Source organism: Physeter macrocephalus, chromosome 19 (assembly GCF_002837175.3).
Source record: "Physeter macrocephalus isolate SW-GA chromosome 19, ASM283717v5, whole genome shotgun sequence".
Lineage (NCBI taxonomy): Eukaryota > Metazoa > Chordata > Mammalia > Artiodactyla > Physeteridae > Physeter > Physeter macrocephalus.
The window spans coordinates 79917193-79934210 of record NC_041232.1 but is presented as its reverse complement, the minus strand read 5'-3'; the positions used below and the strand labels follow the sequence as shown (position 1 = coordinate 79934210).

General features: G+C 34.7%; 1 protein-coding gene across 1 annotated transcript in view; it reads right to left on the bottom strand.

The window, feature by feature from the left end:
- Positions 1–17018, bottom strand: part of CCDC102B (coiled-coil domain containing 102B) — a 179388-nt gene that overhangs the window by 109233 nt on the left and 53137 nt on the right. The window contains exon 5 of the mRNA XM_024133904.1: positions 10096–10305. Coding sequence (XP_023989672.1) covers positions 10096–10305 — 210 coding nt within the window. The remainder of the gene's footprint in view (positions 1–10095; positions 10306–17018) is intronic.

Here is a 17018-nt window from a genome sequence, read left to right as displayed (position 1 = left end):
AGAAGGACACATTTGGGTTTTAAAAATTTGTAGATCTGTATTTTTTTTCTTTTCTCCTGTATTGTACATAGAGCCAAAGGACATAGTACTAATTATAAGATGCTCATTAATATGGGTAAAAAACACTCCAGCTACACCCCACCCCCCAATCATGCCAAATACACCGTTTCTTTGGAAGAAACTGAATTAATTCTATCTGGCTTAAGGTAGGATAATTAATTTCAACTGGCTAAAGGTAAAATTATTCTTGTAATACAGACTCAGCCAGCTAATTGTTTCTCCATACGTTACTGCTCCCCTAAACCTGCCTCACCCTGGCATGGCAGACCTCTCATATTTCACTGCTTGTCCTCCACACTGTCAAGGACACGCCACTAAAACCGCCACCAACATGCCTCCAGTGCAAAGAGAACCAGGTTTTCAAGCACTGGTGTAGTAGATTGGAAAATAAATTTCATTTGTGATATTTATTTCAATTAACTATAAAGTGTATAAAACATCCTTGAAAATAAATAATTAAAAATTACCATTAACAGAAGATATTTACCCCAATCATCATCCTCCCTAAAGTTACACACACATACACACACACACACACACACACGCACACACACAAACTTCAGTAATGCCAAATCAGAACCAACCTGAAGTCATTTACAGTTATCACAAAGGCTATTATAAAATATTTTGAGAACGTTGATGTTAACTGGTGGTTTTCCAAATCTTAGAGCACAAAGAAGTCACCTAGCTATTTGTTTTAAAATATATACATTTCTAGTTCCCAAGTCACATGCCTACTAATTCAGAATTTTTATTTTCAGACAGCACCCTATCTGGGACAGATAGGATCAGGATCCGATGTTAAGAAACACTACTCTAGGAGATCAGAACATCTAATCTCTTTTTAAATTCCTTCTCTTCACCATGTAAATTCTACCAAATGTACATGAAGTAACATGCTTTCAGAGTAATAGAAAATAGAATGTGAAATATGAATATTATATGTAATTATTATTTTTGATTGATTTCCTATTCATTTTGCACTAAAACAGAACCACACTCACAAAAGAAAAAAAAAGAAACTATGTAATAGAAAATTAAATAGAAATTGGTTAAAAAGCAAAGAGATGATTCTTGTTAGTTACTGATGTATTGATGCTTCCTCTCCTCGATTTTCCTAGAATTTAGAGAGAATTAGAAAGGCTGCCAAATGCTGTGGAGATTTAAATACTATTAAATTAAGCATAGTAAAATGACAGGGAAACAGAAAGTGATGGCCAGTAGCAGAGAAATATGAAATGAAAAATCTCTCAATTATGTCAACAACCATATTAAATTTAACGTGTGAATTAAAAAGAAATCGATCCAGCAAGTAGAAAGAGTACACTAGGCTGTACCAGGAGCCAACAGCTATTTTAGTGAAAATAAACTGAAATTCCAAAGAAATATTACATCGTCCTCATGAACCTGAATGAGTATCTTTATTTAAATCTGTAGCTAAATTTTGGAAAACGTAATAGAATCATGAATTTGGGTGATGGAAGACTCTTAGGTATTTATTCCAATCTCTTCTTTTAAAAATTAAAAAACTAAAGCACAAAGAGTATTATTTTGCCAAAATTACTCAAATATTGAGCATGGACCCAGGATGAGAGTTTTATTCTTTCATTCTTTAACCTCTGGTCCTATTTTCCTGTTATATATGAGTTGAATCACACATTTAGCGGTTACCAATTTCATTGAATAATAATGTGGCATGCTCTCTGGAGCCTCTTTTATGAAGGCACTAATTCCACTCATGAGGGCTCTGCCCTCAGACCTAATCACTTCCCAAGGGCCCCACCTCCAAATACCATCACATTAGAGATTAGGTTTTAACCTCTGAATTTTGGAGAAACACAAATATTCAGCAGATCTCAATATTCCCAGAAGTCATCTACAGATTCAAAGGAGTCCATATCAAAATCCTTATGGCATTTTTTGCAGAAATGGAAAAGCTCATCCTCATATTGATAAGGAATTTCAATTGGCCCTGAATATCCAAAATGATATTTAAAAAGAAGAACAAAGTTGGAGGACTCCCATTTTCTGATTTTGAAACTTACTACAAAGATAGGTGAATTCTCTGGCATAATAGTAAACATGTAGACCAATGGAATAGAACTGAGAATCCAGAAAATAAACCCATACATATATTTACAACTGATTTTCAACAAAGGTGCCAAGACCATTCAATAGGGAAAAAAGTAGTCTCTTCAACAAGTGGTGCTGGGGCAACTGGAAATCCATATGTAAAATAATGAAGTTGGACCCCTATCTTACAACCACCTACAAAATTTAACTCAAATTGGATTAATGATCTAAACATAACAGGTAAAATTATAAAAAGTCTTAGGAGAAAACATAGGAGTAAATCATCATAACCTTGGATTTAGCAATGGATTCTTAGAAATGACACTTTAAAAGCATGAACAACAAGAGAAAAAAAAATAAATTGGAATTCATTAAAATTAAAAGCTGCATGCAAAAAACAAAAACAAAAACAAAACAAAACTGCATGCATCAGAAGACATTATCAAGCAAGTGAAAAGATAACCTAAAGAGTGGTAGAAAATGTTTGCAACTCATATATCTGAGAAGGGTTTAGTATTCAGAATATCCAAAGAACTCTCACAACTCAACAAAAAGGCAAACAACCCTATTTAAAAATGGGCTAAGGGCTTGAACAGACATTTCTCTGAAGAAGGTACACAAGTAGCCAAGAAGTACATAGAAAGATTCTCAACACTGTTAGTCACAAGGGAAATGCAAATCAAAACCACAACATGATATACCACTTCACACCCACTAGGGTGGGTATAATTTTAAAAAGACAAAACCAAAACCAAAAAAGAACAAGTGTTGCTGAGGATCTGGAGTAATAGGAATTCTCATACATTGTGTCGTAAAAAAAAGAAAAAAAAAATTTTGTTGTTCTTTCCAAAAGTTGTATATAGAATTACCATATGACCCAGAAATTCTACTCCTAGATATATACTGAAAAGAATTGAAAACTGGTATCCAAGTAAATACATGTACATGCATGTTCATAATACCTCTGTTCAAAAGAACCAAAAGATGGAAACCACCCAAGTGTCCATTAGCCCATGAATGGATGAACAAATTGTGGTATATCCATACAATCAACTAGTATACAGCCAACAAAGGAATAAAGTACTGATGCTTGCTGCAAAGGGCATGAACCTCGAAAACCTTATGTTATGTTAAGGAAGCCAGACACAAAAGGTTACATGTATGATTCCATTCATATGCAATAGCCAGAATAGGTAAATCCATGGAGATGGAAAGCAGATTTGTGGTTGCTGGGGACTTGGGACAGTTACTGTATAATGCTTAGAGGATTTCCTTTGGGGATGATGAAAATGTTTTGGAATCAGTTAGAGGTGATTGTACACTGTCAATATATTAAATGCCACTAAGTTATTCACTTTAAAATGGTTAATTTCATGTAATGTGATTTCACTTTAAGATAAAGAAAAATAAAAAAAAATAGTGAATGTTTCAGACCTATTAAAGTTATCTGTTTCCATTAATCTTATAGTTTTATTTTAAATTTGAATTTTAGCTTTAATTTTAAAGAAATATAACCATAGTGTTTTGTCATTTTAAATAAGCTAAATATTATTTTTTTATCTCTGCTTTAAATCAAGGTATTATAAATCAACTGATAGCAGCTATGGGAACTGCCAGTCATTTTATAATAAAATAGTGGATTATTAGTAGTATGCTAGTCATATCAAATACAAAATGAGATATAATTTCATACCTGAATATCACAACTTATAAAATTTCATGAAGTTCTAATTCTGTAAAATATAAGTGACCTGAAGTGTCAAAATTTGCATCTTCATTTTAACTGGTTATGGGACAAAATGTAATTTATTTGATACACAAGAAGGAGGTTTTAAAAGATGATAAAAGCTTCCATTAACCCTACAGACTTTGTTGTCCTCTAACATTTGCCCTGTAATAGAATAAAAGGGAGACTACAAGAATTAAAGATAAATCAAAATACACAATAAAATTTAAATAATGAAAATCAAAGTATAAACACATACATTTATTAATCTGCCACACATTTATGAGAACGTGCCAACCTCTGTGGACTGAGATTTAATATTCATAATTTTAATTTAACAAGACATGACAACATTTGGTGCGTTAGTAAGAGAAAGTGAAACTCCACCCAGCAATAATTTATTCCTAGAAATAATGCTTCATACATACAAAATCTTATGTGTGTACCTTTGCTCCAGTAGAGAATCACAAAACAGGAAGAAAACTAATATGCCTATTTTAGAATTAATCTTGTAGAAATCAATGCATTGAGTGTGTGTGTGCACGTATGTGTATGTGCCTGCATGTGCGTGTGTATTTGAGAAGGGGTGAAAGCAATCATATTAAAGTAAATGCCACCCTATTTTGCAGTATATTGATTTATTTCAGTTCAGTGGGGCACTTTCAGTAGATACCTTCCTTATGACATTAATGAATGGTACTTAAGCATTTTTCTCTCTGCTAACTTCAGAAATTCTTGGGAAAAAGGACATTATTCTGCCCAATCCACACAATCCCGTTCACCTTTGTTAAAATGTATATGAAATCATGGGTGTGTTTCTAAGTTTCATGAAATAATTTATTTTGAAGAATGTCTTGTGTGTAGCCTAGTGTTTTGATATACACGTCATTCCTCAAAATAAATTATTTTCATTTTTTATAAACAAAATATAACATACTTCACATACAAAAGGGTTAAAATTTTCCATATATCTAAAAGTCTCTATAGTAATAAAAGTTTATATTAAAAACTATATTAAAAGTTGAAATTTCTAATGTATCTCAGGGAACAAAGCTGGCTAAGAACAGCTAAAGGAAGACATAAAATGATAATATCTAATAATATCAAATTATGATGTTCTATATTTAAATTATTACTATTTCACAACAGTAAAAGAATAGATAAAATAATTGTTTATTCTTAAATTGTTCAATAATTCTATGGGTAGAAGCAGGCTTTGGAAGAACAATAATGAATGGGGAAAAATTAACAGATCCATAGGTTTGACTGCTACACCACTGAATGGAAACAAAATATTTCTGAAGACAAAGTTGCCAAGCAAAATAAATATAATGCCATTCCTGTTGAAGGAATGGACACTGTCAGTAAATTCATTAGGAATTGACTTTGATGGCCTTTCCACTTTCCGATTAATTCATCATTTTCCTGAGACACATCAATTACCACTCTGTCACATTAACTTTCTGAGAATGACCCATTATGTGACCTGAATGAAGGGACTCAGTGGCCAGAATGATTTAAGAAAACAAGCTTCCAAAGCGCTTGATGAGAGGTATGTCGACTAGTCCATGGGGCTTTGCTCAGTCGAATACTGACCACTTTTTCCAGTAACATTTCACTCGGAAAAGTATTGTTTGCAATGGGAAATACATATACCACACATCAACAGAATTAAGGCTTCACAAGCACAACAATCTGTGCCATACATTGAAGAAAGCAAATCAGCCTTTATAGGATACGTATCATAATTTTTTAAAAAATCGTTGGGAATTGCAGTTCTACTTTTCTCCATTACAGCAAAATGATGACATATTTTGATAAATATTAGGTTATATGTGTCTGTTTCCTCTTTGGTTGTTTTGTTATGTTTTATCACTTTATGGTGGTCACAAACCCCACTTTTCATTTCCTTTTCTCTCATTCATCTTTTCTTATCTTATCCTCTGTCCTGAAGTTCAGAGAAGTGAACAAAGGGAGAAACGGGACAAGTAAGAGCTCAAAAAGTGATTAGAATTAGTCAAGTACATACAGCTGTTTATTTTTATTTTTCTCTTTTCACCAAGCCCTGGAGAAGATGGTCCTTTCTAACACAGTCCTCTAGGTAGGGTTTTCTCACTCTAAAGGGACCAGCAACTTTCAGTGTCTTTAAGGTATTTTACACACAACTCTGTAATTTCTAGATAACCCACAGCAATGCATATTATTCTCGTCCATAGAGCCGCAGATTAATTTTGCCTGGTGGCAGTGCAATTTATGTCCTTACCCCTCGCAGAAAAAATCAGTTTTGCGTCTATTAACCAAATTCATTTCAGCATTCCTCGTTGTCCCTTGTCTGATACTTAGATACTTCTCTCAACTGGCTATAACATCTTACTGGTTTCTTCAGGAATGAATGGATTAAATAAAACCTTTCACATGTGTTCATTTTATGCCTGTATGAGATTTATGAGTTTAGCATTTTTTAAATGATTATATTTAATGATTATTAATTGAATAATATGTTAATCTGATTATGTTATATGGAGATGCTATTTTCCTAATTTAAAATCTTTTATTTTATTATTCTTCATAACATGGAAACTCAAAAAGTAGGAGCTAAAAAAAGTATTAGTAATTTCTTTCCACATTACAGTGTGACAGGAACACCCTACTTTAGATATCACCATAATTTTTAATACACTTCAAATTTTTAGTGACATTGATCTTGTGAAAGAAAATGAAGAACATTTTTTAACAAATTTTCAGGTAACTGAATTCAAATTTACTGACTTCCTGGAATATGTTTTTAAAAATATGAAATATTAATGATCCCAACATATGTGTTTCTTCATATCCATAAGTGGATTTAAAAAAAATGTTGTATGGAGATACACAGACTAATGATCAGGCATTGCCAGTACACTTACCTATTGGCCGTGGAGTCAGAATTTCAAATGTAGCTCCATGGTTCTCCTCTTAAACCACACACTTTGATTCCTTTATGTTTTCCAAAGCTATTCTCAAGCATCTTTGCCATCATTTAAAATGCAGCTTCATTCTGACAAGAGTATCCTCAATACTGCTGCAGAAGGTCCGTTATCAGATATCAGTTGCTCTGTCGATTATACTAAAGCCATGGAACAGTGCAACTATTACCCAAAGCAATGACAAACCAAAAGATCCATGTGCTGAAGTTGTTCTAGAAAAGTCTGTGGCAGTGGTTTATGCTTTAAAAATAATTTGCTACTACTAGAGTAACAATTTTCCAATCTAGCCATTAAAAATTCAGGTATACTGCTTTTTATTAATTGTAAAAAAATTGATACACACATAGCCTTAAACATAAGCTATAAAAGCAACTACCAGATGGAGATTTATGTGATGAAATCACTCATGTGAGGAAGGATCTTTGTCTTTAAATTAATAGTACAATTTAAAATTGAAAGCCATTTTCTTTAAAAATGCATTCCCTATAATTCTAAAGCCAAAAACACTATGTAAAAGTCCTCCCCTCCCAAATAAATAGGATTTATAAAAATTTCATGGAATAATGAGATTGTTAAAACTCAAGAAATTAACAAAATTTATTGATATGGAGATTTCTATGAGCAGCAAGTAGAATTGTATCTGCCACAAATATTTGTTAAATGTGATTAGATGTAAATATAATGTGTAAGATAGCTTACATCTCTTTTAGAGGCCGATGATGAGTGATGTTTACAGTTGTGTCTCATATGCCAGCACCTATCTGCCCATCTCACTCATATATAGTACTTTTATGCATTTAGATATCTGGTAATTCTATAGGGTATTTATATACATACATATACATGTTTCTCCTTTATGGTACTTATGCACATAATTTTATACATATAGATTAGTTTTTATTGAAATGTTAAAACCACAATTTAGCTTTGTGTTGTAATGACATCTATACTATTCCCTGGCCTTTGGCATGTTCCATATGCAGCTTTGATTCATTTGACATTTGGGGACATCTGAATCTTGAATTTTTGACCTATGGGGATCTCTGTGGCACCAAGGATTTTGACCCACAGCTGCTCCGTGACAAGTAATTATTTTGGTTTAAGTGGCGAGTCTGAATTCTTAATGAAGATTGTAAAAACTTGCTAACACCTCCTCCCAGCCATCAAAATGATAAACACTTAGGGAATAGTCTTCTGATTGATGAGCACACCCACTGAGTTGTTCACACCTTCCAGAATCTTCCTAGTTTCCAAGGTCTGTTCAGTTCTAGGCCAAAGAACTACATTGGTCCCAAAGAGCCCAGGTCTAAACTTAGGGTGGCCTGTTAACAGGACAAGCAATTGGCACATATACTAGCTCCAAACGGACCCCAATCAGCCCTCATATTTCCTAAATGAAACACTTTATGCTATAACAGTTTGATATAACTAGAAAGGCATCAAAGTGGAATAGAGTGAATTACTTCTTTATCTGAGTTCCCATTCCACTTTACTCTTAGCAATCATCACAACGTAATACTGATAACAATTTATGTGTATATTGTTACACATAGATATATTGTGTATATCTCCCCAGACAGACTCTAAGCCCATACTAAGCAGGGATAAAGATTCATTCATCTTGGGACTTCCCTGGTGGTGCAGTGGTTAAGAATCTGCCTGCCAATGCAGCGGACACGGGTTTGAACCCTAGTCCGGGAAGATCCCACATGCTGCGGGGCAACTAAGCCTGTGAACCACAACTACTGAGCCTGCGCTCTAGAGCCCACGAGCCACAACTACTGAGCCTGCGTGCCACAACTACTGAAGCCCACGCGCCTAGAGCCCATGCTCTGCAACAAGAGAAGCCACCGCAGCGCACCGCAACGAAGAGTAGCCCCCGCTCGCTGCAACTAGAGAAAGCCTGCGCACAGCAATGAAGACCCAACGCGGCCAAAAATAAATGAAAAAAAATATATAAAAGATTCATCAATCTTCACATCACCAGCATCTAGAGCAGTGACTGACACTGAGTATAATATAAATAAATGCTTGTTCTGTTCAAGTGAACCAAAGGGAAACAGATATTTTGATGACCAAAACTTGTTCCATAATTGAAACAATTGTGCTTTCACAATTGGCAATCTGCAAAAATTTCTCTACAGATTTATATGTTGTGTACATGTCAGAACCATACACCATTACAGATGGTTTATGAATCCGTATAATAGAAAATTATGATCACTGACTATAACAGTTAACTTTAGATATTTGCATTGCCAAGTCATGAAACACTAATCCAATTTAATCTTGCATTTGCAATAAATCCCTAAAATCACAAAGAATAAGGAAAAGTGATATGGAATTCAATTCTTCTGCCCATTTAGCTATTAGAGCTCATATGAGTATGAACTACTTACATAACTCAAAAATATGAACTTTTCAAACTCACTTTTAACTCACTGTTAAAGGAATTGAGTGAAAAAAATAGAATTGTGCATTAAGGTACTATAGATACTTTCATGGAAGCAACAGAAACAAGCTGTATATGTTTTGTAGCATATTGACACTAAAACACATAAATTACAACTGCCACTAAGAGAATATTTAAAAAATCTAAAAACCATTTATCAAAAAAATCCCATCCATAGCAATAAATATGTCTGTTGGCTTTAGGACAAAACAATTCCAAAACAACCTAAATTTCCCAAAGTCAAAATTTGAATTTAATTCTGGTTTTAACATTTATGTCATAGCCTATAAAGGCTATTTGTAACACGATGTGTTTAACTGACTCAAAAATAATTTTTCTGAGACTAACTAAAAAGAAACCAAATAGGAGTGAACCAGCTACATTTAAATGTTTACGCAGATACTTACCATAGCTACTGACAAATGCTTATTACATAGTTGCCCAAATTAATGGAGAAATATACTCATTGAAAATAAGATCAGTTGTGTGGAAAACTGAGACAAAGTTATAACAGGAAACAAAACACACAAAGGTTCATCCCTTGCTTCATGTTTTTCTTCCGTTTGGAAAAGCTTGACACTCTCAATTTGTCATATTCTAACATCTTCATACAAAATTTGTCACACTCTCTTTTCCTATCATGAACATTTTATATATATTTTTTATTACAATGGGAAAAGATCAAACTATCAGATATGAGACAGTACAAAAGAAAATATTCAGATTTGAGGTATGTGAAAGTTAAAGCAGCATCTACTAGACATCAGGGCAGGAATATACAGAAAGTGAGAACATCTGCTTCCAAAGAGTACCCATACCTTGTTTTTTTCCTGTAGTTCAATTTGTGATTTCTTGAAATCAGGACCTTGAGAGTTTGCAATTAATCTATTTTTCCTATCCAGGAGATCTTCCATGTCTTTCACCTGGAACTTTAGCCTTCTATTTTCTCTCTCCAGTCCTAGTTTTTCTGTTTCAAGTATCTCCCTCTTGTCCCACTCGGATGTATTTTCAGCCTGCAATCTCTCTAGCTAAACACAGAAAACACAGAAAAGCAACATGTAGCATTTGTAATTGCCAAAAGGCCAGGCACCCAGCAAACAGGCCTCCACTAGGAAAGGTTCGTGGATATGTCCATTTATACAATTTTTAAAAAGAAAACTCTATTTGTCTGAAAAGTTGAGGACAACACAAAAGTCCTAAGACCAGATCATGCCCTAGATAAATACACCTGCCTTCTTGGTTATGGCACTATTTCTATAACCAAACAGACCATATTGTCAAATAAATACATTAAGTGAAAAACTGATAATATTTTGTCAATAATCTCCACTCAATTGATAAACATTTATCAGTTTAGAAGGCACAAAATCATTTCTTGGGCAATTCTGGTTGGATGGATATAGTTCATGTATTTATTCACTCATTCATTCAGTTATTTACTATAGCTTTCAACTTGTAGGCACTGCAAATAAAGACAAGTGAATGTAATAAAATATCATAAATGCCATGATTAAAGTACTATACAATATAGTGAAACTCACCTGAGTGAATGGCCAATTTGATTTTCAGGGAATAGAGGTTGGCAACATGATTAAAATATGAGGTATTTTAAAACTGTTATGGATAAAGATTGAAAATTACTTTTTACACTTAGTTTTAAATGGCTTGATGGCAAAGTATTGAACAGTATTATACTATTTTGAAGTAGTTCTCATGACATTTTAAATTCTAAAAGAGAAGTCAACATTAAGAAACTGTTAGACTTCAAAAATATCTTTGGAAATTAATTCTGATTTAAAAAGTCTAAAAACTGCTTTTTCATACACATATAATTGTGCCATTATTGTCGAAAATGTTCTGTTCCCAAATCTAAGTGAGGCACTAGCTTCTAAAAAACAAGAAATTAAAATTACATTCTTGGCACTAGACCTTGTTTATCAACTAAAAATAATAAACTAAGGGATCAAATTTTAGATGACGTGATTTGACATTTGGGATGCCTGTTTGGGATATGAGGTGAAAACAGTATTTCAAAATGCAATTTAGAACATGACATGTCTTTAATTATTAAGATTAATGCTTAAACTTTTTGACTAACATCACATCCCTTATCAGAATGAAAATAATAAAGTTGTAATAAAAGTCATCAACTTAGTGATGAAAAGTTAATTTTAGGAGAATAAATGTACTCTTGGTCAAGGACAAATACGAGGCTATGTCAAGTCTTTGTAAAATTGTAGGCATTTAAAAGAAATTGCTGAAGTCAGTTTTATACCTAATAACAGATAAGAGGTACAAATAGGATTTTAAATAAGTAATAGATGGTTTGAATGAGTAAACTCTAAATTTAAAAAAAAAATTGAAGAAAGGAATTATATTAACAGTAATAACAACAAAGCTTAAATAATGATGTGTGATTATTTACTATTTGAAGATTTTTAGTGACATACCACTTATCTGATAAATTTAGGCATACAACACATATCAAAAAAAGTGAAGGTTTTGTGAAAATTGGATCATAAATATTAGTAGCAGTTTTATTTTTGATTTCATTTTTCAAAATTCTTTCCTGTAAGATTATTCTTTTCTAAGAATCATATGAAAATCTACCACCTTAAAAGCCATTCAATTAAATGCAAGTTAAAATGATGAAAGAAAGATCAGGTAATATTTTAAACTTTCAGGGATTTTGTAAGCAATTCTAATAACTGATCAAACTGAAATGGAATTCTATTGATTTGCTTCCAATGATCAAGAGAAACATTCTAGAACATTTTAATTCTAACTCTAATATGCTATGAATTTTAACTAATAGTGGGTACTACTCTTAAATGAATTTCAGGTAATACAGGAATTATTGAAAAATATTTTCTAAAATCTTTTAATGTAGAAGTATATTCTAGCCAGAGTAAACACTAAAATATTTGTTGATTTAATGACCTCCAATTTTATGAATATTAAACATTGAGAAAATATATAAATATCCAACTATTCAACTGTTTAACAAATATTTATTGAGTATCTTTCAGGCACTGGATATACTATTGTCAAAATACAAGTATATATATAAGTATAAATTGGGAAGCATCTTGTAAAGGAGAAAAACCCCTGGATGCTATGGGAAAGAACTGCAGTAAATTAGGTAATCAGAGGAGGTTATTTGAAGAAACAATACTTAAGCTGAAACCTGAAGTTTAAGAAGGCAGAGAGGCAGAATTAAGCTAAGAGTATCTCAATAAAGGGAAGTAGGAAATAGGTTTGAACATTAGAATATCCAAGAGTCCAATCATGAAGTATTAGCAGTTCAGGAGAATAAGTATGAAAACAAGTAGTCACTGATGCTTAAAAGCAAGGGTGAATTTAAGAATCGTTTGAGTTTCTTGTGAAAAAATGTAAAATTGTGATTATTCCCAAGGATGAAATATTGGGTCATTTATTTTACTTATATAGGTATATATGTATATATATGTGTTTATGTATTTGCTTCCTTCCTTCCTTCCAGTTTTACTGAGATATGATTGACATACAGCACTGTACACATTTAAGGTGTGCAGTGTAACGATTCAGTCATTTCTAAACATATTCATCGATAAGCTAGATCTTCATGAATTGTCATTGCTTGATACTGCTGAAAGGACATCAATAATAGACTGCAGTGAACTCGATAACTAGAACGTAAGTTTTATGAAACCAGAACCATGTCATTTTGCTCATCAGCCTGGTACCTGACACGTGCTGTGTCAGTGCTTCATAAGGACCTGTTGAAGGAAGGAGAAAGTACATACTGGTAGTCTCCAGGAAAAAGCTCCTCTGTATTTCAATTACAACAATTGGGCACAAAGTGAAATTAAGATAGCATCCTAGAAGAGCCAGTTATTTACTCACCATTACTTAATGCCAATAGAATTTCTCAGTACATTTACTCTTAACTCTTATTAATGCTGTCATGGCTGCGTTGCATTTTGTGATAGGTAAATACAGCGAGGTAAACAGAGGATTTTCAGTAAAATGACCTAGAATTGAGTACCAATTCTTTTTATCCTGAGAGCTTCTATTTTTCATTTATAAAATATGGAAAATACTTCCTACAGCTTAGTGTTATGAGGCAGGAATTATTTACGGAAAATAGTTATTAAACTTTCAAACTCAACACAAATATTTCCTGTCATAAATATGTTTTCTAAAGAACAAAACATACCAACAGCCAATTCAAGTAATGACAGGTGACATAGTGTATTATTTTTCATAATGTTTTATCAAAATGGCATCTTGTAAATGGACCTTTTCAACGGAGAAAAACCCCAACAGAATGCACAATATGGCGTTCTGCAGGCCAGTGAAGTGCCACCTAAAAACAATGTGGATGTTCCAGTAATTGGTTGCAAATATTCAGAATTTTCATTTCAGACAAGTCAGCTATAAAACCTCATTACAAGCACTGTGATTTTGGAAGTAAGAGGTAAAAAGCAGGAAGCTTGTTATTTCCTAGCAGTAGGAGATGATTACCCTTTTACTGAGGACCTAATACATTCCTGGTAAAGATCTATATAGGTTATTTCTTATCCTTACAATAATCCTGTAAGTTTGTATGTGCTACACAGGAGGAACCTGGAGTTCTAAGATTAGAAGTAATTCTCAAGGTGAGCAAAGAGTCCAAGCCATGGTTCACCTACTGTGTCTCTCTGATTCCAGTTGTGAGTTCACTCCACCCGCACCATGCTAACAGATAGCCACTGATGTATGCATATCCCCTTGCCATAGCAACCAACACACTCTGAATCCATTGTACTACACTGCAGCAAAGATTTTGTTGATGTTTTTCTTTTGTTTTGATATATTTTGGGGATTTTGATCCTTGCTTCATTGCAAATTAGCTCAGGAGAAGTGATTCTGTAGATTCACATTCAAAAGTCTGAAAACTGAAACTTAAATGCAGTGTGCATATTGCTGATGCCACCCCTCCCCCTCCCCTGGATCTTTTAACACTCTTCCTCTAACTGTGTCGTGGAATCACAAATAAGAAGTGGGGACACCTCTTCCTAAATCAGTCTACTTCCCTCCTGTCCACAGTTAACTATAGCTCAGTGATAGCTCACTCCCTTTTACCAAAAGTCAACAGAGCAATGACTAATTTTAGTAATAGGTAATGTCATGTGTATTTTAGTTGCTTTAATTTCATTTAAAATCCTTGGAGAATTTCTAAAAGTAAGTAGTCCTGGAACTAATTTGAAACTAAATGTATGCCAAACTTAAATACAGGGAGAGGGATCCACATGCAGAAACAATTACTCTAGATACAGACACTAAACCTGAACAGAAATTAACCCAAAATGGATCACAGACCTGAATGTAAAGTACAAAACTATAAAACTCATAGAAGATAGATAGCCGAGGAGAAAATCTAGATGACCTTCGGTTTGGTGATGACTCTTTAGATACATCACCAAAGGCATGATCCATGAATGAAATAATTGATAAGATAGACTTCATTAAAATTAAAAACTGCTCTAGAAAGGCAATGCCAAGAGAAAGAGAAAACAAGCCACAGACAAAGAAAAAATTTTTGCAAAATATATCTAATAAAGAACTGTTATCCAAAATACACCAATAACTATGTAAATTCAACAATAAGAAAACAAACAACCCAACTAAAAATGGGCCCAAGACTTATGGATAACAGACATCTCACCAAAGAAGGTATACAGATATCAAATAAGCATATGAAAAGATGTTCCACATCATACGTCATCAGGAAAATGCAAAGTAAAACAATGAGAAAGGTGGAGTCAAGATGGCAGTGTGGGAAGATGCGGAGTTAACATCTTCCCACAACTAGGGTGCCTGCTGGCTGCTGGTGGGTGACTCTGATGCCCAAGGAGATGGGAGGGACCCCAAAGTGAACTGGTAGGATGTAGGGGGACTTAGGGGGAGAAATGGAGGCCAGACAGGATTGGTGCCCCTGATGCCAGAGAGATTATGAGAGGCAGGTGGGAGGGGTATTTTAGGAGGAACGGGAGAAGAAGGGAGGGCAACTGCCCTGCCCACTTGGGCATGGGAGCCTGCTGAGCTCCCAGGCGAGTCCCCTGCCCTTCAAGTCCCTCCCATACCCCCTGGCCTCACTGGTCCTGGAGGCATAGGAGGGAGGCCAGGGAGATCAGGAGAGGCAGGCAGGAGGGGCCCTCCCAGACTGGAGGAGCAGGAGAGGAGAGGAGGGCCTTTGCCCCACCCATTCGAGCCCAGGAAGCCTACTGGGCTGCCAGCTGAGGTCTGCTGCCCTCTGACACCAGGGGTGGGGGGCACGCCTGGGCCACTTCTGTTCCTTGAGCCTAAGCTCCACCCCCCCCACACAGCTCCCAGGGCCTTTTCCAGCCCTGGGGGTCCTAAGCATTGGCTCTGCCCACCGCCCAAACCTCCTCCTTGCTTAGGCCCCACCCTCCACAGCCAAGGTCTTTCCCCCCCCCTTTTTTTTTTTTTGCTTTTCCCTCTTCCTCTTTTTTACTATTGTGGTACTTATGTACCTTCCGGTTGTTGATTCATCTATATTTTTATTTTTATATTCTTTCTAACATATCTGTTAGTTTCCTAGTCTAATTTTATTTTTTACTTTATTATTGTTCTTTTTTTTTTTGCTGCCCACATGGCTTGTGGTATCGTGGTTCACAAGCCCAGAGTCGGGCCAAAGCTCCTGTGGTGGGAGCTCTGAGTCTGAACCACTGGCCTAGCAGAGAACCTCAGACCCCAGGGAATATTAGTCGGAGTGAGGTCTCAGGGAGTTCCTCATCTCAGCACCAAGACATAGCTCTACCTAATAGCTTACAAACTTCAGTGTTGGAAGTCTCAAGCCAAACAACCAGTAAGACAGGAACACAATCCCACTCATAAAATAAAGAAAAAAAAATGAGATGGCAAAAAAGAAAGTCACAGATGAAGGAGCAAGGTAAAACCTACAAGACCAAATAAATGAAGAAGAAATAGGCAATTTACCTGAAAAAGAATGCAGGATAATGATAGCAAAGATGATCCAGACTCAGAAATAGAATGGAGGCACCGACTGAGAAAATACAAGAAATGTTTAACAAAGATCTAGAGGAACTAAAGAACAAATAAAGATGAGCAGCACAATAACTGAAATGAAAAATACACAAGAAGGAATCAATAACAGAATAACAGAGGCAGAAGAACGAATAACTGAGCTGAAAGACAAAATGGTGGAAATAACTGCCAAGGAGCAGAATAAAGAAAAAAGAATGAAAAGAATTGAAGACAATCTCAGAGACCTCTGGGACAACACTAAACACACCAACGTTCAAATTACAGGGGTCCCAGAAGAAGAAGAGAAAAAGAAAGGGTCTGAGAAAATATTTGAAGAGATTATAGTTGCAAACTTCCCTAACATGGGAAAGGAAATAGTTACCCAAGTCCAGGAAGCACAGAGAGTCCCATACAGGATAAACCCTAGGGAAAACACACCAAGACACATATTAATCCAACTAAGAAAAATTAGTCAAAGAAAGAATATTAAAAGAGGCAAGGGAAAAACAAAAAATAACATGCAAAGTAATCCCCATAAGGTTATCAGCTGATTTTTCAGCAGAAACTCTAGGAGCCAGAAGGGAGTGGCAGGATATACTTAAAGTGATGAAAGAGAAAAACCTACAACCAAGATTACTCTACCCAGCAAGGATCTCATTCAGATTTGATGGAGAAGTCAAAAGCTTTTCAGACAAACAAAAGCTAAGAG